Source organism: Pristiophorus japonicus, chromosome 16 (assembly GCF_044704955.1).
Source record: "Pristiophorus japonicus isolate sPriJap1 chromosome 16, sPriJap1.hap1, whole genome shotgun sequence".
Lineage (NCBI taxonomy): Eukaryota > Metazoa > Chordata > Chondrichthyes > Pristiophoridae > Pristiophorus > Pristiophorus japonicus.
Genome location: NC_091992.1, coordinates 3,804,769 through 3,822,311, shown reverse-complemented (window position 1 = coordinate 3,822,311; position 17,543 = coordinate 3,804,769). Strand labels below are relative to the sequence as shown.

The following is a 17,543-nucleotide window of genomic DNA, read 5'->3' as shown; positions in this document are numbered from 1 at the left end:
TGCCCCGAGTCCTAACTCACACCGAGTCCCCCTCACACATCACCCCCTGTGCTCGCTGATCCGTGTACTGACTCGCACCGAGTCCCGCTCACCCATCACCCCCTGTGCTCACTGACCCGTGTACTAACTCGCACCGAGTCCCACTCACCCATCACCTCCCGTGCTCGCTGCCCCGTGTCCCAACTTGCACCGAGTCCCGCTCACCCATCACCCCCTGTGCTCACTGACCCGTGTACTAACTCGCACCGTGTCCCACTCACCCATCACCCCCTCTGCTTGCTGACCCGTGTCCGAACTCGCACCGAGTCCCACTCACCCATCACCCCCTGTGCTCGCTGCCACGTGTCCTAAGTCGCACCAAGTCCCGCTCACCCATCACCCCCTATGCCCCGAGTCCTAACTCACACCGAGTCCCCCTCACACATCACCCCCTGTGCTCGCTGATCCGTGTACTGACTCGCACCGAGTCCCGCTCACCCATCACCCCCTGTGCTCACTGACCCGTGTACTAACTCGCACCGAGTCCCGCTCACCCATCACCCCCTGTGCTCGCTGACCCGTGTCCTAACTCGCACCGAGTCCCGCTCACCCATCACCTCCCGTGCTCGCTGCCCCGTGTCCCAACTCGCACCAAGTCCCGCTCACCCATCACCCCCTATGCCCCGAGTCCTAACTCACACCGAGTCCCCCTCACCCATCACCCCCTGTGCTCGCTGATCCATGTCCTAACTCGCACCGAGTCCCGCTCACCCATCACCCCCTGTGCCCCGAGTCCTAACTCACACCGAGTCCCCCTCACACATCACCCCCTGTGCTCACTGCCCCGTGTCCTAACTCGCACCAAATAAAGCTCACCCATCACCCCCTGTGCTCACTGCCCCGTGTCCTAACTCGCACCGAGTCCTGCTCACCCATCACCCCCTGTGCTCACTGCCCCGTGTCCTAACTCGCACCGAGTCCTGCTCACCCGTCACCCCCTGTGCTCACTGCCCCGTGTACAAACTCACACCGTGTCCCTCTCGCCCATCACCCCCTGTGCTCACTGCCCCGTGTCCTAACTCGCACCGAGTCCCGCTCACCCATCACCCCCTGTGCTCGCTGCCCCGTGTCCTAACTCGCACCGAGTCCCACTCACCCATCACCCCCTGTGCCCCGAGTCCTAACTCACACCGAGTCCCCCTCACCCATCACCCCCCGTGTTCGCTGACCCGTGTCCTAACTCGCACCGAGTCCCGCTCACCCATCACCTCCTGTGCCCCGAGTCCTAACTCACACCGAGTCCGCCTCACACATCACCCCCTGTGCTCGCTGATCCGTGTACTGACTCGCACCGAGTCCCGCTCACCCATCACCCCCTGTGCTCACTGACCCGTGTAATAACTCGCACTGAGTCCCGCTCACCCATCACCCCCTGTGCTCACTGCCCCGTGTCCTAACTCGCACCGAGTCCCGCTCACCCATCTCCTCCTCTGCTCGCTGCCCCGTGTACTAACTCACACCGCGTCCCTCTCACCCATCACCCACTGTGCTCACTGACCCGTGTACTAACTCGCACCGAGTCCCGCTCACCCATCACCCCCTGTGCTCGCTGCCCCGTGTCCTAACTCGCACCGAGTCCCACTCACCCATCACCCCCTGTGCTCGCTGCCCCGTGTCCCAACTTGCACCGAGTCCCGCTCACCCATCACCCCCTGTGCTCACTGCCCCGTGTCCTAACTCGCACCGAGTCCCACTCACCCATCACCCCCTGTGCTCACTGCCCCGTGTCCTAACACGCACCGAGTCCCACTCACCCATCACCCCCTGTGCTCACTGACCCGTGTACTAACTCGCACCGAGTCCCGCTCACCCATCACCCCCTGTGCTCACTGACCCGTGTACTAACGCGCACCGAGTCCCGCTCACCCATCACCCCCTGTGCTCGCTGCCCCGTGTCCTAACTCGCACCAAGTCCTGCTCACCCATCACCCCCTGTGCCCCGTGCCCTAACTCGCACCGAGTCCCGCTCACCCCCGGTTCTCTCTGTCCCGTGTCTTAACTCGCACCGAGTCCCGCTCACCCATCACCCCTTGTGCTCACTGCCCCGTGTCCTAACTCGCACCGAGTCTCGCTTCCCGTGTCCGAACTCGCACCGGGTCCCGCTCACCCCCTGTGCTCTCTGCCCCGTGTCCTAACTCGCACCGAGTCCCACTCACCCATCACCCCCTGTGCTCGCTGACCCGTGTCCTAACTCGCACCGAGTCCCGCTCACCCATCACCCCCTGTGCTCGCTGCCCTGTGTCCTAACTCGCACCGAGTCCCTCTCACCCATCACCCCCTGTGCTCGCTGACCCGTGTCCCGCTCACCCATCACTCACTGTCCCGTGTCCTAACTCACACCAAGTCCCACTCACCCATCACCTCCTGTGCTCGCTGACCCGTGTCCTAACTCGCACCGAGTCCCGCTCACCCATCACCCCCTGTGCTCGCTGACCCGTGTCCCAACTCGCACCGAGTCCCTCTCACCCATCACCCCCTGTGCTCGCTGACCCGTGTCCTAACTCGCACCGAGTCCCGCTCACCCATCACCCCCTGTGCTCGCTGCCCTGTGTCCTAACTCGCACCGAGTCCCGCTCACCCATCACCCCCTGTGCTCGCTGCCCCGTGTCCTAACTCGCACCGAGTCCCGCTCACCCATCACCTCCTGTGCTCACTGCCCCGTGTCCGAACTCGCACCGAGTCCCACTCACCCATCACCCCCTGTGCCCCGAGTCCTAACTCACACCGAGTCCCCCTCACCCATCACCTCCTGTGCTCGCTGACCCATGTCCTAACTCGCACCGAGTCCCGCTCACCCATCACCCCCTGTGCCCCGAGTCCTAACTCACACCGAGTCCCCCTCACACATCACCCCCTGTGCTCGCTGATCCGTGTACTGACTCGCACCGAGTCCCGCTCACCCATCACCCCCTGTGCTCACTGACCCGTGTACTAACTCGCACCGAGTCCCACTCACCCATCACCTCCCGTGCTCGCTGCCCCGTGTCCCAACTTGCACCGAGTCCCGCTCACCCATCACCCCCTGTGCTCACTGACCCGTGTACTAACTCGCACCGTGTCCCACTCACCCATCACCCCCTCTGCTTGCTGACCCGTGTCCGAACTCGCACCGAGTCCCACTCACCCATCACCCCCTGTGCTCGCTGCCACGTGTCCTAAGTCGCACCAAGTCCCGCTCACCCATCACCCCCTATGCCCCGAGTCCTAACTCACACCGAGTCCCCCTCACACATCACCCCCTGTGCTCGCTGATCCGTGTACTGACTCGCACCGAGTCCCGCTCACCCATCACCCCCTGTGCTCACTGACCCGTGTACTAACTCGCACCGAGTCCCGCTCACCCATCACCCCCTGTGCTCGCTGACCCGTGTCCTAACTCGCACCGAGTCCCGCTCACCCATCACCTCCCGTGCTCGCTGCCCCGTGTCCCAACTCGCACCAAGTCCCGCTCACCCATCACCCCCTATGCCCCGAGTCCTAACTCACACCGAGTCCCCCTCACCCATCACCCCCTGTGCTCGCTGATCCATGTCCTAACTCGCACCGAGTCCCGCTCACCCATCACCCCCTGTGCCCCGAGTCCTAACTCACACCGAGTCCCCCTCACACATCACCCCCTGTGCTCACTGCCCCGTGTCCTAACTCGCACCAAATAAAGCTCACCCATCACCCCCTGTGCTCACTGCCCCGTGTCCTAACTCGCACCGAGTCCTGCTCACCCATCACCCCCTGTGCTCACTGCCCCGTGTCCTAACTCGCACCGAGTCCTGCTCACCCGTCACCCCCTGTGCTCACTGCCCCGTGTACAAACTCACACCGTGTCCCTCTCGCCCATCACCCCCTGTGCTCACTGCCCCGTGTCCTAACTCGCACCGAGTCCCGCTCACCCATCACCCCCTGTGCTCGCTGCCCCGTGTCCTAACTCGCACCGAGTCCCACTCACCCATCACCCCCTGTGCCCCGAGTCCTAACTCACACCGAGTCCCCCTCACCCATCACCCCCCGTGTTCGCTGACCCGTGTCCTAACTCGCACCGAGTCCCGCTCACCCATCACCCCCTGTGCCCCGAGTCCTAACTCACACCGAGTCCGCCTCACACATCACCCCCTGTGCTCGCTGATCCGTGTACTGACTCGCACCGAGTCCCGCTCACCCATCACCCCCTGTGCTCACTGACCCGTGTAATAACTCGCACTGAGTCCCGCTCACCCATCACCCCCTGTGCTCACTGCCCCGTGTCCTAACTCGCACCGAGTCCCGCTCACCCATCTCCTCCTCTGCTCGCTGCCCCGTGTACTAACTCACACCGCGTCCCTCTCACCCATCACCCACTGTGCTCACTGACCCGTGTACTAACTCGCACCGAGTCCCGCTCACCCATCACCCCCTGTGCTCGCTGCCCCGTGTCCTAACTCGCACCGAGTCCCACTCACCCATCACCCCCTGTGCTCGCTGCCCCGTGTCCCAACTTGCACCGAGTCCCGCTCACCCATCACCCCCTGTGCTCACTGCCCCGTGTCCTAACTCGCACCGAGTCCCACTCACCCATCACCCCCTGTGCTCACTGCCCCGTGTCCTAACACGCACCGAGTCCCACTCACCCATCACCCCCTGTGCTCACTGCCCCGTGTACTAACTCGCACCGAGTCCCGCTCACCCATCACCCCCTGTGCTCACTGACCCGTGTACTAACGCGCACCGAGTCCCGCTCACCCATCACCCCCTGTGCTCGCTGCCCCGTGTCCTAACTCGCACCAAGTCCTGCTCACCCATCACCCCCTGTGCCCCGTGCCCTAACTCGCACCGAGTCCCGCTCACCCCCGGTTCTCTCTGTCCCGTGTCTTAACTCGCACCGAGTCCCGCTCACCCATCACCCCTTGTGCTCACTGCCCCGTGTCCTAACTCGCACCGAGTCTCGCTTCCCGTGTCCGAACTCGCACCGGGTCCCGCTCACCCCCTGTGCTCTCTGCCCCGTGTCCTAACTCGCACCGAGTCCCACTCACCCATCACCCCCTGTGCTCGCTGACCCGTGTCCTAACTCGCACCGAGTCCCGCTCACCCATCACCCCCTGTGCTCGCTGCCCTGTGTCCTAACTCGCACCGAGTCCCGCTCACCCATCACCTCCTGTGCTCACTGCCCCGTGTCCTAACTCGCACCGAGTCCCGCTCACCCATCACCCCCTGTGCTCACTGTCCTGTGTCCTAACTCGCGCCGAGTCCCACTCACCCATCACCCCCTGTGCCCCGAGTCCTAACTCACACCGAGTCCCCCTCACCCATCACCTCCTGTGCTCGCTGACCCGTGTCCTAACTCGCACCGAGTCCCGCTCACCCATCACCCCCTGTGCCCCGAGTCCTAACTCACACCGAGTCCCCCTCACACATCACCCCCTGTGCTCGCTGATCCGTGTACTGACTCGCACCGAGTCCCACTCACCCATCACCCCCTCTGCTTGCTGACCCGTGTCCGAACTCGCACCGAGTCCCACTCACCCATCACCCCCTGTGCTCGCTGCCCCGTGTCCTAACTCGCACCAAGTCCCGCTCACCCATCACCCCCTGTGCCCCGAGTCCTAACTCACACCGAGTCCCCCTCACCCATCACCCCCTGTGCTCACTGCCCCGTGTCCTAACTCGCACCGAGTCCTGCTCACCCGTCACCCCCTGTGCTCACTGCCCCGTGTCCTAACTCGCACCGAGTCCCGCTTACCCATCACCCCCTGTGCTCACTGCCCCGTGTCCGAACTCGCACCGAGTCCTGCTCACCCATCGCCCCCTGTGCTCACTGCCCCGTGTCCTAACTCGCACCGAGTCCCGCTCACCCATCACCCCCTGTGCTCGCTGCCCCGTGTCCTAACTCGCACCGAGTCCCGCTCACCCATCACCCCCTGTGCTCGCTGCCCTGTGTCCTAACTCGCACCGAGTCCCTCTCACCCATCACCCCCTGTGCTCACTGCCCCGTGTCCTAACTCGATCCGAGTCCCGCTCACCCATCACCCCCTGTGCTCACTGACCCGTGTACTAACTCGATCCGAGTCCCGCTCACCCATCACCCCCTGTGCTCGCTGACCCGTGTACTAACTCGCACCGAGTCCCGCTCACCCATCACCCCCTGTGCTCGCTGCCCCGTGTCCCAACTTGCACCGAGTCCCTCTCACCCATCACCCCCTGTGCTCACTGACCCGTGTATTAACTCGCACCGAGTCCCGCTCACCCATCACCCCCTGTGCTCGCTGCCCCGTGTCCTAACTCGCACCAAGTCCTGCTCACCCATCACCCCCTGTGCCCCGTGCCCTAACTCGCACCGAGTCCCGCTCACCCATCACCCCTTGTGCTCACTGCCCCGTGTCCTAACTCGCACCGAGTCCCGCTCACCCATCACCCCATGTGCTCGCTGCCCCGTGTCCGAACTCGCACCGGGTCCCGCTCACCCCCTGTGCTCTCTGCCCCGTGTCCTAACTCGCACCGAGTCCCACTCACCCATCACCCCCTGTGCTCGCTGACCCGTGTCCTAACTCGCTCCGAGTCCCGCTCACCCATCACCCCCTGTGCTCGCTGACCTGTGTCCTAACTCGCACCGAGTCCCGCTCACCCATCACCTCCTGTGCTCACTGCCCCGTGTCCTAACTCGCACCGAGTCCCGCTCACCCATCACCCCCTGTGCTCACTGTCATGTGTCCTAACTCGCGCCGAGTCCCACTCACCCATCACCCCCTGTGCCCCGAGTCCTAACTCACACCGAGTCCCCCTCACCCATCACCTCCTGTGCTCGCTGACCCGTGTCCTAACTCGCACCGAGTCCCGCTCACCCATCACCCCCTGTGCCCCGAGTCCTAACTCACACCGAGTCCCCCTCACACATCACCCCCTGTGCTCGCTGATCCGTGTACTGACTCGCACCGAGTCCCGCTCACCCATCACCCCCTGTGCTCACTGACCCGTGTACTAACTCGCACCGAGTCCCGCTCACCCATCACCCCCTCTGCTTGCTGACCCGAGTCCTAACTCACACCGAGTCCCCCTCACACATCACCCCCTGTGCTCACTGCCCCGTGTCCTAACTCGCACCAAGTTAAGCTCACCCATCACCCCCTGTGCTCACTGCCCCGTGTCCTAACTCGCACCGAGTCCTGCTCACCAGTCACCCCCTGTGCTCACTGCCCCGTGTCCTAACTCGCACTGAGTCCCGCTTACCCATCACCCCCTGTGCTCACTGCCCCGTGTCCGAACTCGCACCGAGTCCTGCTCACCCATCACCCCCTGTGCTCACTGCCCCGTGTCCTAACTCGCACCGAGTCCCGCTCACCCATCACCTCCTGTGCTCGCTACCCCGTGTACTAACTCACACCGAGTCCCACTCACCCATCACCCCCTGTGCCCCGAGTCCTAACTCACACCGAGTCCCCCTCACACATCACCCCCTGTGCTCACTGCCCCGTGTCCTAACTCGCACCGAGTCCCGCTCACCCATCACCCCCTGTGCTCGCTGCCCCGTGTCCCAACTTGCACCGAGTCCCTCTCACCCATCACCCCCTGTGCTCACTGACCCGTGTACTAACTCGCACCGAGTCCCGCTCACCCATCACCCCCTGTGCTCGCTGACCCGTGTACTAACTCGCACCGAGTCCCGCTCACCCATCACCCCCTGTGCTCACTGACCCGTGTACTAACTCGCACCGAGTCCCGCTCACCCATCACCCCCTGTGCTCGCTGACCCGTGTACTAACTCGCACCGAGTCCCGCTCACCCATCACCCCTTGTGCTCGCTGCCCCGTGTCCTAACTCGCACCAAGTCCTGCTCACCCATCACCCCCTGTGCCCCGTGCCCTAACTCGCACCGAGTCCCGCTCACCCATCACCCCTTGTGCTCACTGCCCCGTGTCCCGCTCACCCATCACCCCATGTGCTCGCTGCCCCGTGTCCTAACTCGCACCAAGTCCCGCTCACCCATCACCCCCTGTGCCCTGTGCCCTAACTCGCACCGGGTCCCGCTCACCCCCTGTGCTCTCTGCCCCGTGTCCTAACTCGCACCGAGTCCCACTCACCCATCACCCCCTGTGCTCACTGCCCCGTGTCCTAAATCGCACCGAGTCCCGCTCACCCATCACCCCCTATGCTCACTGCCCTGTGTCCTAACTCGCAACGAGTCCTGCTCACCCATCACCCCCTGTGCTCACTGCCCCGTGTCCTAACTTGCACCGAGTCCTGCTCACCCATCACCCCCTGTGCTCACTGTCCTGTGTCCTAACTCGCGCCGAGTCCCACTCACCCATCACCCCCTGTGCTCACTGCCCCGTGTCCTAACTCGCACCGAGTCCTGCTCACCCATCACCCCCTGTGCTCACTGCCCCGTGTCCTAAATCGCACCGAGTCCCGCTCACCCATCACCCCCTATGCTCACTGCCCTGTGTCCTAACTCCCACCGAGTCCCACTCAACCATCACCCCCTGTGCTCACTGTCCTGTGTCCTAACTCACACTAAGTCCCACTCACCCATCACCCCCTGTGCTCACTGACCCGTGTCCTAACTCGCACCGAGTCCCACTCACCCATCACCCCCTGTGCTCACTGCCCCGTGTCCTAACTCGCACCGAGTCCCGCTCTCCCATCACCCCCTGTGCTCACTGCCCCGTGTCCTAACTCGCACCGAGTCCCGCTCACCCATCACCCCCTATGCTCACTGCCCTGTGTCCTAACTCGCACCGAGTCCCACTTACCCATCACCCCCTGTGCTCACTGTCCTGTGTCCTAACTCGCACCGAGTCCCATTCACCCATCACCCCCCTGTGCTCACTACCCCGTGTCCTAACTCGCACCGAGTCCCGCTCACCCATCACCCCCTGTGCTCACTGCCCCCTGTCCTAACTCGCACCGAGTCCTGCTCACCCATCACCCCCTGTGCTCACTGCCCCGTGTCCTAAATCGCACCGAGTCCCGCTCACCCATCACCCCCTCTGCTCACTGCCCTGTGTCCTAACTCGCACCGAGTCCCACTTACCCATCACCCCCTGTGCTCACTGTCCTGTGTCCTAACTCGCACCGAGTCCCACTCACCCATCACCCCCTGTGCTCACTGCCCCGTGTCCTAACTCGCACCGAGTCCCACTCACCCATCACCCCCTGTGCCCCGTGCCCTAACTCGCACCGAGTCCCGCTCACCCATCACCCCCTGTGCTCACTGTCCCATGTCCTGACTCGCACCAAGTCCCAATCACCCATCACCCCCTGTGCTCACTGCCCTACATTGGCTGCTGGTTCAGCAGCATCTCAAATTTAAAATTCAGATCCTTGTGTTGATATTGCACCATGGCCCTCTCCCCTCCCTATCTCTGTAACCTCCTCCAGCCCTACAACCCTCCAAGATGTCTGCGCTCCTCCAATTCTGGCCTCTTGTCCATCCCTGATTTTAATCGCTCCGCCATCGGTGGCCATGCCTTCAGCTGCCTGGGCCCCAAGCTCTGGAACTCCCTCCCTAAAAAAGGGAAGGTGGCTATCAAGGGAAATCAGGGATAGTATTATAGCCAAGGAAGTGGCATACAAATTGGCCAGAAATAGCAGAGAACCCGGGGACTGGGAGAAATTTAGAACTCAGCAGAGGAGGACAAAGGTTTTGATTAGGGCAGGGGAAATAGAATACGAGAAGAAGCTTGCAGGGAACATTAAGGCGGATTGCAAAAGTTTCTATAGATATGTAAAGAGAAAAAGGTTAGTAAAGACAAACAGAGGTCCCCTGCAATCAGAATCAGGGGAAGTCATAACGGGGAACAAAGAAATGGCAGACCAATTGAACAAGTACTTTGGTTCGGTATTCACTAAGGAGGACACAAACAACCTTCCGGATATAAAAGGGGTCAGAGGGTCTAGTAAGGAGGAGGAGCTGAGGGAAATCTTTATTAGTCGGGAAATTGTGTTGGGGAAATTGATGGGATTGAAGGCCGATAAATCCCCAGGGCCTGATGGACTGCATCCCAGAGTACTTAAGGAGGTGGCCTTGGAAATAGCGGATGCATTGACAGTCATTTTCCAACATTCCATTGACTCTGGATCAGTTCCTATCGAGTGGAGGGTAGCCAATGTAACCCCACTTTTTAAAAAAGGAGGGAGAGAGAAAACAGGGAATTACAGACCGGTCAGCCTGACATCGGTAGTGGGTAAAATGATGGAATCAATTATTAAGGATGTCATTGCAGCGCATTTGGAAAATGGTGACATGATAGGTCCAAGTCAGTATGGATTTGTGAAAGGGAAATCATGCTTGACAAATCTTCTGTAATTTTTTGAGGATGTTTCCAGTAAAGTGGACAAAGGAGAACCAGTTGATGTGGTATATTTGGACTTTCAGAAGGCTTTCGACAAGGTCCCACACAAGAGATTAATGTGCAAAGTTAAAGCACATGGGATTGGGGGCAGTGTGCTGACGTGGATTGAGAACTGGTTGTCAGACAGGAAGCAAAGAGTAGGAGTAAATGGGTACTTTTCAGAATGGCAGGCAGTGACTCGTGGGGTACCGCAAGGTTCTGTGCTGGGGCCCCAGCTGTTTACATTGTACATTAATGATTTAGACGAGGGGATTAAATGTAGTATCTCCAAATTTGCAGATGACACTAAGTTGGGTGGCAGTGTGAGCTGCGAGGAGGATGCTATGAGGCTGCAGAGTGACTTGGATAGGTTAGGTGAGTGGGCAAATGCATAGCAGATGAAGTATAATGTGGATAAATGTGAGGTTATCCACTTTGGTGGTAAAAACAGAGAGACAGACTATTATCTGAATGGTGACAGATTAGGAAAAGGGGAAGTGCAACGAGACCTGGGTGTCATGGTACATCAGTCATTGAAGGTTAGCATGCAGGTACAGCAGGCAGTTAAGAAAGCAAATGACATGTTGGCCTTCATAGCGAGGGGATTTGAGTACAAGGGCAGGGAGGTGTTGCTACAGTTGTACAGGGCCTTGGTGAGGCCACACCTGGAGTATTGTGTACAGTTTTGGTCTCCTAACTTGAGGAAGGACATTCTTGCTATTGAGGGAGTGCAGCGAAGGTTCACCAGACTGATTCCCGGGATGGCGGGACTGACCTATCAAGAAAGACTGGATCAACTGGGCTTGTATTCACTGGAGTTCAGAAGAATGAGAGGGGACCTCATAGAAACGTTTAAAATTCTGACGGGTTTAGACAGGTTAGATGCAGGAAGAATGTTCCCGATGTTGGGGAAGTCCAGAACCAGGGGTCACAGTCTAAGGATAAGGGGTAAGCCATTTAGGACCGAGATGAGGAGAAACTTCTTCACCCAGAGAGTGGTGAACCTGTGGAATTCTCTACCACAGAAAGTAGTTGAGGCCAATTCACTAAATATATTCAAAAGGGAGTTAGATGAAGTCCTTACTACTCGGGGGATCAAGGGGTATGGCGAGAAAGCAAGAAGGGGGTACTGAAGTTTCATGTTCAGCCATGAACTCATTGAATGGCGGTGCAGGCTCGAAGAGCCGAATGGCCTGCTCCTGCACCTATTTTCTATATTTCTATGTTTCCTCCTCTCTTTCCTCCTTTAAGATGCTCCTTCAAGCCTCCCTCTTTGACCAAGCTGTCCTAATATCTCCTTATGTGGCTCAGTTTTAAACCTTTGTTCCTGTGAAGCACCTTGGGATGTTTTACTAGGTTAAAGGCGCTATATAAATGCAAGCTGTTGTTCAGTCAGGCTGACCATGTGGGTTGTGGTCGGCAGGACCCAGCTCGGCTCTCGCCCTGCCTCCACTCACAGCAAGCCTGTGAGGCACTGCACGACAAACCGGCGACAACCTGAAAATAGAACAGCTTGTGTTTATATAGAAGAGAAAAAAGAGGTTGCGTTTTAACAGGGCCTTCCACAACCTCCAGAGGTCCCAAAGTGCTTTCCAGCCAGTGAAGTACTTTTCAATTGTAGTCACTGTTGCAGTGTGGACAGACTGTTGGAATATAGCACCTTATCAAATTGTCTCAAAGCACTTAATGCCACACATGACTGGGAGCTCAGGGATTGGGGAATCGGTCTCGGGATTGGGGAATCGGGAGCTGAGGGATTGAGGAATCGGTCCCGGGAGCTGAGGGATTTGGTAATCGGTCTCGGGAGCTGAGGGATTTTGTAATCGGTCTCGGGAGCTGAGGGATTTGGTAATCGGTCCCAGGAGCTGAGGGATTGGGTAATCTGTCCCGGGAGCTGAGGGATTGGGTAATCGGTCCTGGGAGCTGAGGGATTGGGTAATCGGTCCCGGGAGCTGAGGGATTGGGGAATCGGCCCTGGGAGCTGAGGGATTGGGTAATCGGTCCTGGGAGCTGAGGGATTGGGTAATCGGTCCCGGGAGCTCGGGATTGGGTAATCGGTCCTGGGAGCTGAGGGTTTGGGTAATCGGTTCCGGGAGCTCAGGGATTGGGTAATCGGTCCTGGGAGCTGAGGGATTGGGGAATCGGTCCCGGGAGCTCAGGGATTGGGTAATCGGTCCTGGGAGCTGAGGGATTGGGGAATCGGTCCCGGGAGCTCAGGGATTGGGGAATCGGTCCCGGGAGCTGAGGGATTGGGTAATCGGTCCCGGGAGCTCAGGGATTGGGTAATCGGTCCCGGGAGCTGAGGGTTTGGGTAATCGGTCCCGGGAGCTGAGGGATTGGGTAATCGGTCCCGGGAGCTGAGGGATTGGGGAATCGGTCCCGGGAGCTGAGGGATTGGGGAATCGGTCGCGGGAGCTGAGGGATTGGGGAATCGGTCCCGGGAGCTGAGGGATTGGGTAATCGGTCCCGGGAGCTGAGGGATTGGGTAATCGGTCCCGGGAGCTCGGGATTGGGTAATCTGGAGCTGAGGGATTGGGGAATCGGTCCCGGGAGCTGAGGGATTTGGTAATCGGTCCCGGGAGCTGAGGTAATTGGGGAATCGGTCCTGGGAGCTGAGGGATTGAGGAATCGGTCCCGGGAGCTCAGGGATTGGGGAATCGGTCCCGGGAGCTGAGGGATTGGGGAATTGGTCCCGGGAGCTCGGTGATTGGGTAATCGGTCCCGGGAGCTCAGGGATTGGGTAATCGGTCCTGGGAGCTCGGGGATTGGGGAATCGGTCCTGGGAGCTGAGGGATTGGGGAATCGGTCCCGGGAGCTCAGGGATTGGGGAATCGGTCCCGGGAGCTGAGGGATTATGTAATCGGTCCCGGGAGCTGAGGGATTGGGGAATCGGTCCCGGGAGCTGAGGGATTGGGGAATCGGTCCCGGGAGCTGAGGGATTGGGGAATCGGTCCCGGGAGCTGAGGGATTGGGGAATCGGTCCCGGGAGCTGAGGGATTGGGGAATCGGTCCCGGGAGCTGAGAGATTGGGGAATCGGTCCCGGGAGCTGAGGGATTGGGGAATCGGTCCCGGGAGCTGAGGGATTGGGGAATCGGTCCCGGGAGCTGAGGGATTGGGGAATCGGTCCCGGGAGCTGAGGGATTGGGTAATCGGTCCCGGGAGCTGAGGGATTGGGGAATCGGTCCCGGGAGCTGAGGGATTGGGGAATCGGTCCCGGGAGCTGAGGGATTGGGTAATCGGTCCCGGGAGCTGAGGGATTGGGGAATCGGTCCCGGGAGCTGAGAGATTGGGGAATCGGGAGCTGATGGAGTGGGGAACAGTGGGAGTTTATATTACTGGGCCAGTAATCCAGGCAGCGGGAGTTCAAGGCCTGAGATCAGTGAGCAGTAAGCTGACGGATTGCGGTAAAAACCCAACTGGGTCACTAACGTTCTTCAGGGAAGGAAACCCGCCGCCCTTACCCGGTCTGGCCTATAGGTGACTCCAGACCCACAGCAATGTGGTTGTCTATTAACTGCCCTCTGGCCAATCACGGCCCTCAGTTGTATCGAAACCACAGCAGAGAATGTGTAGCAAAGAGCGGTTGCAGAAGGCCCACTACCTTGTCAGGATCGTGAGGGATGGGCAATGAATGCCGGCCTTGCCAGCGGCAAGAATGGATTTGAATCTGTTCCTCTTCACGAGGCTCTTTTGTAGGATGTTGCGCTGGGAGCACCGTCCGTCCCAGGGAGTGTCGTGCCGGGAGCGCGGTCCCACCGTCCCAGGGGGAGCCGTGCCAGGAGCGTCGTCTGTCCCAGGTGGGACCGTCCCGGGAGCGCTGTCCCGCCATGCCGGGAGCACCATCCTGGTAGAAGTGCTGGTGGTTCTGTGGAACTGCATCACCCGGTGTAGTGCTGAGCCTGCAGGGAGCCAGGACTCCACCCGGGTCTGATCATCGCGGCCAGGGTACCAGGTTGGGGTATCGGGGTGGATCTCGGCAGCCCAGGCCAATCAGTCAGGGTCTGTGCTCATGATCACGGCCCAACAAACTCTGCTGGAGGTTATGGGCTGAAAGGGTTATACTATGAGGGCAGGTTGCATGAACTTATCTGTATTCCCAAGTTTAGAAGGTCGAGGGATGATCTGATCGAGGGGTTTAAAATGTTAATGGGATTTGATAGGTCAAGCGAGAGAAACTATTCACTCAGGTGGGGGGAGTCCAGAACAAGGGGCAGAACTTTAAAATTAGAGCCCGGCCGTTCAGGGTGATGTCAGGAAGCACTTCTTCACACACAGGGCAGTGGGAATCCGGAACTCTCCTAAAGACTGTGGAACTGGGGGTCAATTGCAGCTTTCGAAACTGATCGATAGATTGGGTAAGGGTATCGAGGGATACGGAGCAAAGGCAGGTAAATGGAGATGAGGTATGGATCAGCCATGATCTGATTGAATGGTGGAACAGGCTTAAGGGACTGAATGGCCTCCTCCTGTTCCTGTGATGCATGAGTGTTGGTTGAGAGGACAGGGCTCATGTGATGATTGCCCCACAGTTGGATAGTCTGCTGGAACATTGTCTCGGGGCATATTTAGGTCCCCGAACAGTAGCTACACTGTTGGACGGAGTATAAATCAAAAAATAATGGAGGCTTGTAAAAAAGGAATGGCAATAATCATGGGCGATTCTAACCTTCATATTGATTGGACAAAGCAAATTGGCCAGAGTAGCCTTGAGGAAGAGTTCATAGAGTGTGTCTGTGATAGTTTCCTTGAACAGTACGTTGCGGAACCAACCAGGGAGCAGGCTATCTTAGATCTGGTACTGTGTAACGAAACAGGATTAATAAACAATCTCCTAGTAAAGGATTCTCTAGGAATGAGTTACCATAACATGGTTCAATTTCAAATTCGGTTGGAGGGTGAGAAAGTTGGATCCCAAACCAGTGCCCTAAGCTTAAATAAAGGAGACTACAAAAGGTATGAGGGCAGAGTTGGTTAAAGTGGACTGGGAAAATAGATTAAATAATGGGATAGTTGATGAGCAGTGGCAGACATTTAAGGAGATATTTCATAACTCTCAACAAAAATATATCCCAATGAGAAGGAAAGACTAAGAGAAGGGACAACTATCTGTGGCTAACTAAGGAAATAAGGGATGGTATCAAATTGAAAACAAGGGCATACAATGTGGCCAAGACTAGTGGGAGGCCAGAGGATTGGGAAACTTTTAAAAGCCAGCAAAGAACGATTACTCAATCCCTCAGCTCCGGCGACCGATTCCCCAATCCCTCAGCTCCCGCGACCGATTCCCCAATCCCTCAGCTCCCGCGACCGATTACCCAATCCCTCAGCTCCGGCGACCGATTCCCCAATCCCTCAGCTTCCGCGACCGATTCCCCAATCCCTCAGCTCCCGGGACCGATTCCCCAATCCCTCAGCTTCCGCGACCGATTCCCCAATCCCTCAGCATCTTCAGGAACTGTACCCCAGGGAGAGTCAACACCTTCAGGGACTACCCCAAGGAGAGTCAGGAACTGTAACCCAGGGAGAGTTAGCACCTTCAGGAACTGTACCCCAGGGAGAGTCAGCACCTTCAGGGACTCTACCCCAGGGAGAGTCAGCACCTTCAGGGGAGGAACAAATGGGTTGTGAGCTAAAGTCTAAACAGTGAATCTCATTGTGTTGGGTCTCTGCCAGTTGTTTTTGGTAATATGGGATTTCAAGGGTTGAACATCGTGTAATCTTTTTTTCCCATTGAATTCCTTTTGCACAGGACACAAGACGGCGATACGAGAACAAGGCTGGGACTTTCATCACCGGCATTGACGTCACCTCAAAGGTACAAACCGCTTCTATCTCTGCCGGCATTAGGGATGTGATTGAACAATGTGGCGGGGAATATGTATTGTCAGGGAAGAATGATGGAATGGGTTCTAGCCGTGAATCCCAGGGAGCTGGTGGTTAAGCCCCCTCGAGATACTGGTTCACTCTGTGGGGTATATCCCTCTCTCAGGAGCTGCTGCTGGAGTAAGGGGCTACCCATGGACTCCCAATGATGGTGCGGTGGCGAGAGGCCACCTGTGGAGAGGTTGGTGCTGTGTGTCTCGCTGGGGTGGGATGGCGGAGATCAGCCACCTGAGCGACAGGTGGAGTCGCTCTGCTCGCAGGAAACGGGTGGACCTGCAACAAACTCTTCAACAAACCTGAGCAGTGGCCGTGTAATTAGTGAATGAACCTCAATATAGATCAGCGTGAGGTGGCGCATTTTGGTAAGAAGAACAAGGAGGCCACATACAGCTTGGAAAATAAGTGTCTCAGGAGCCGAGGGATCTGGGGGTACAGATACACAAGTCACTAAAATGGCCACAAACAGCAAACCCAGCACTGGGGTTCATTGCCAGAGGGACTGAATTTGAAAGCAGAGAAGTTATGTTAAACCTGTATCGACCCTCGGTCAGACCGCACGGCGCACTGTGAACTGTTCCGGTCTCCGTATTATAAAAAGGATATCGAGGCACAGGAGAGGGTGCAGAGAATATTTACCAGAACTAGAGGTTATAACTATCGGGTAAGACTGAACAGGCAGGGGGCTGTTTTCTCTGGGAAAGTGAGGGCTGAGCTGATCGAGGGCTTTAAGATTATGAAGGGGTTGGATCGGGTAAACGTAGAGAAGATGTTCCCACTTGTGGGGAGACCAGAACTCGGGGCCATCAATATCAGACAGTCACTAATAAATCCAATGGGGAATTCAGAGAGCGGGGTGAGAATGTGGAACTCGCTGCCACAGGGTGGGGTTGAGGTGAATAGTATCGATGTATTTAAGGGGAGGCTGGATAAACACATGGGGGAGAAAGGAATAGAAGGATATGGTGATGGGGGGAGATGGAGAGGGTGGGAGGGGGCTGGTATGGAGCATAAACCCCGGCACAGAGCGGGGGGGCCGGACACTCGGCACGGAGCGGTGGGGCCGGGCACTCGGCATGGAGCGGTGGGGCCGGACACTCGGCACGGAGCGGGGGGGCCGGACACTCGGCACGGAGCGGTGGGGCCGGGCACTCGGCACGGAGCGGGGGGGCCGGACACTCGGCACGGAGCGGGGGGGCCGGACACTCGGCACGGAGCGGTGGGACCGGGCACTCGGCACGGAGCGGGGGGGGCCGGACACTCGGCATGGAGCGGGGGGGCCCAATGGCTTGTTCCTGTGCTATGTCAAACCAAGCACTTTAACT

General features: G+C 58.6%; 1 protein-coding gene across 3 annotated transcripts in view; it reads left to right on the top strand.

The window, feature by feature from the left end:
- ncbp3 (nuclear cap binding subunit 3) overlaps positions 1-17,543 on the top strand; it is a 59,031-nt gene that overhangs the window by 10,892 nt on the left and 30,596 nt on the right. For all 3 annotated transcript variants that reach the window (XM_070856899.1, XM_070856898.1, XM_070856897.1), the window contains exon 2: positions 16,088-16,153. In XM_070856899.1, the coding sequence (XP_070713000.1) occupies positions 16,088-16,153 (66 nt within the window). The remainder of the gene's footprint in view (positions 1-16,087; positions 16,154-17,543) is intronic.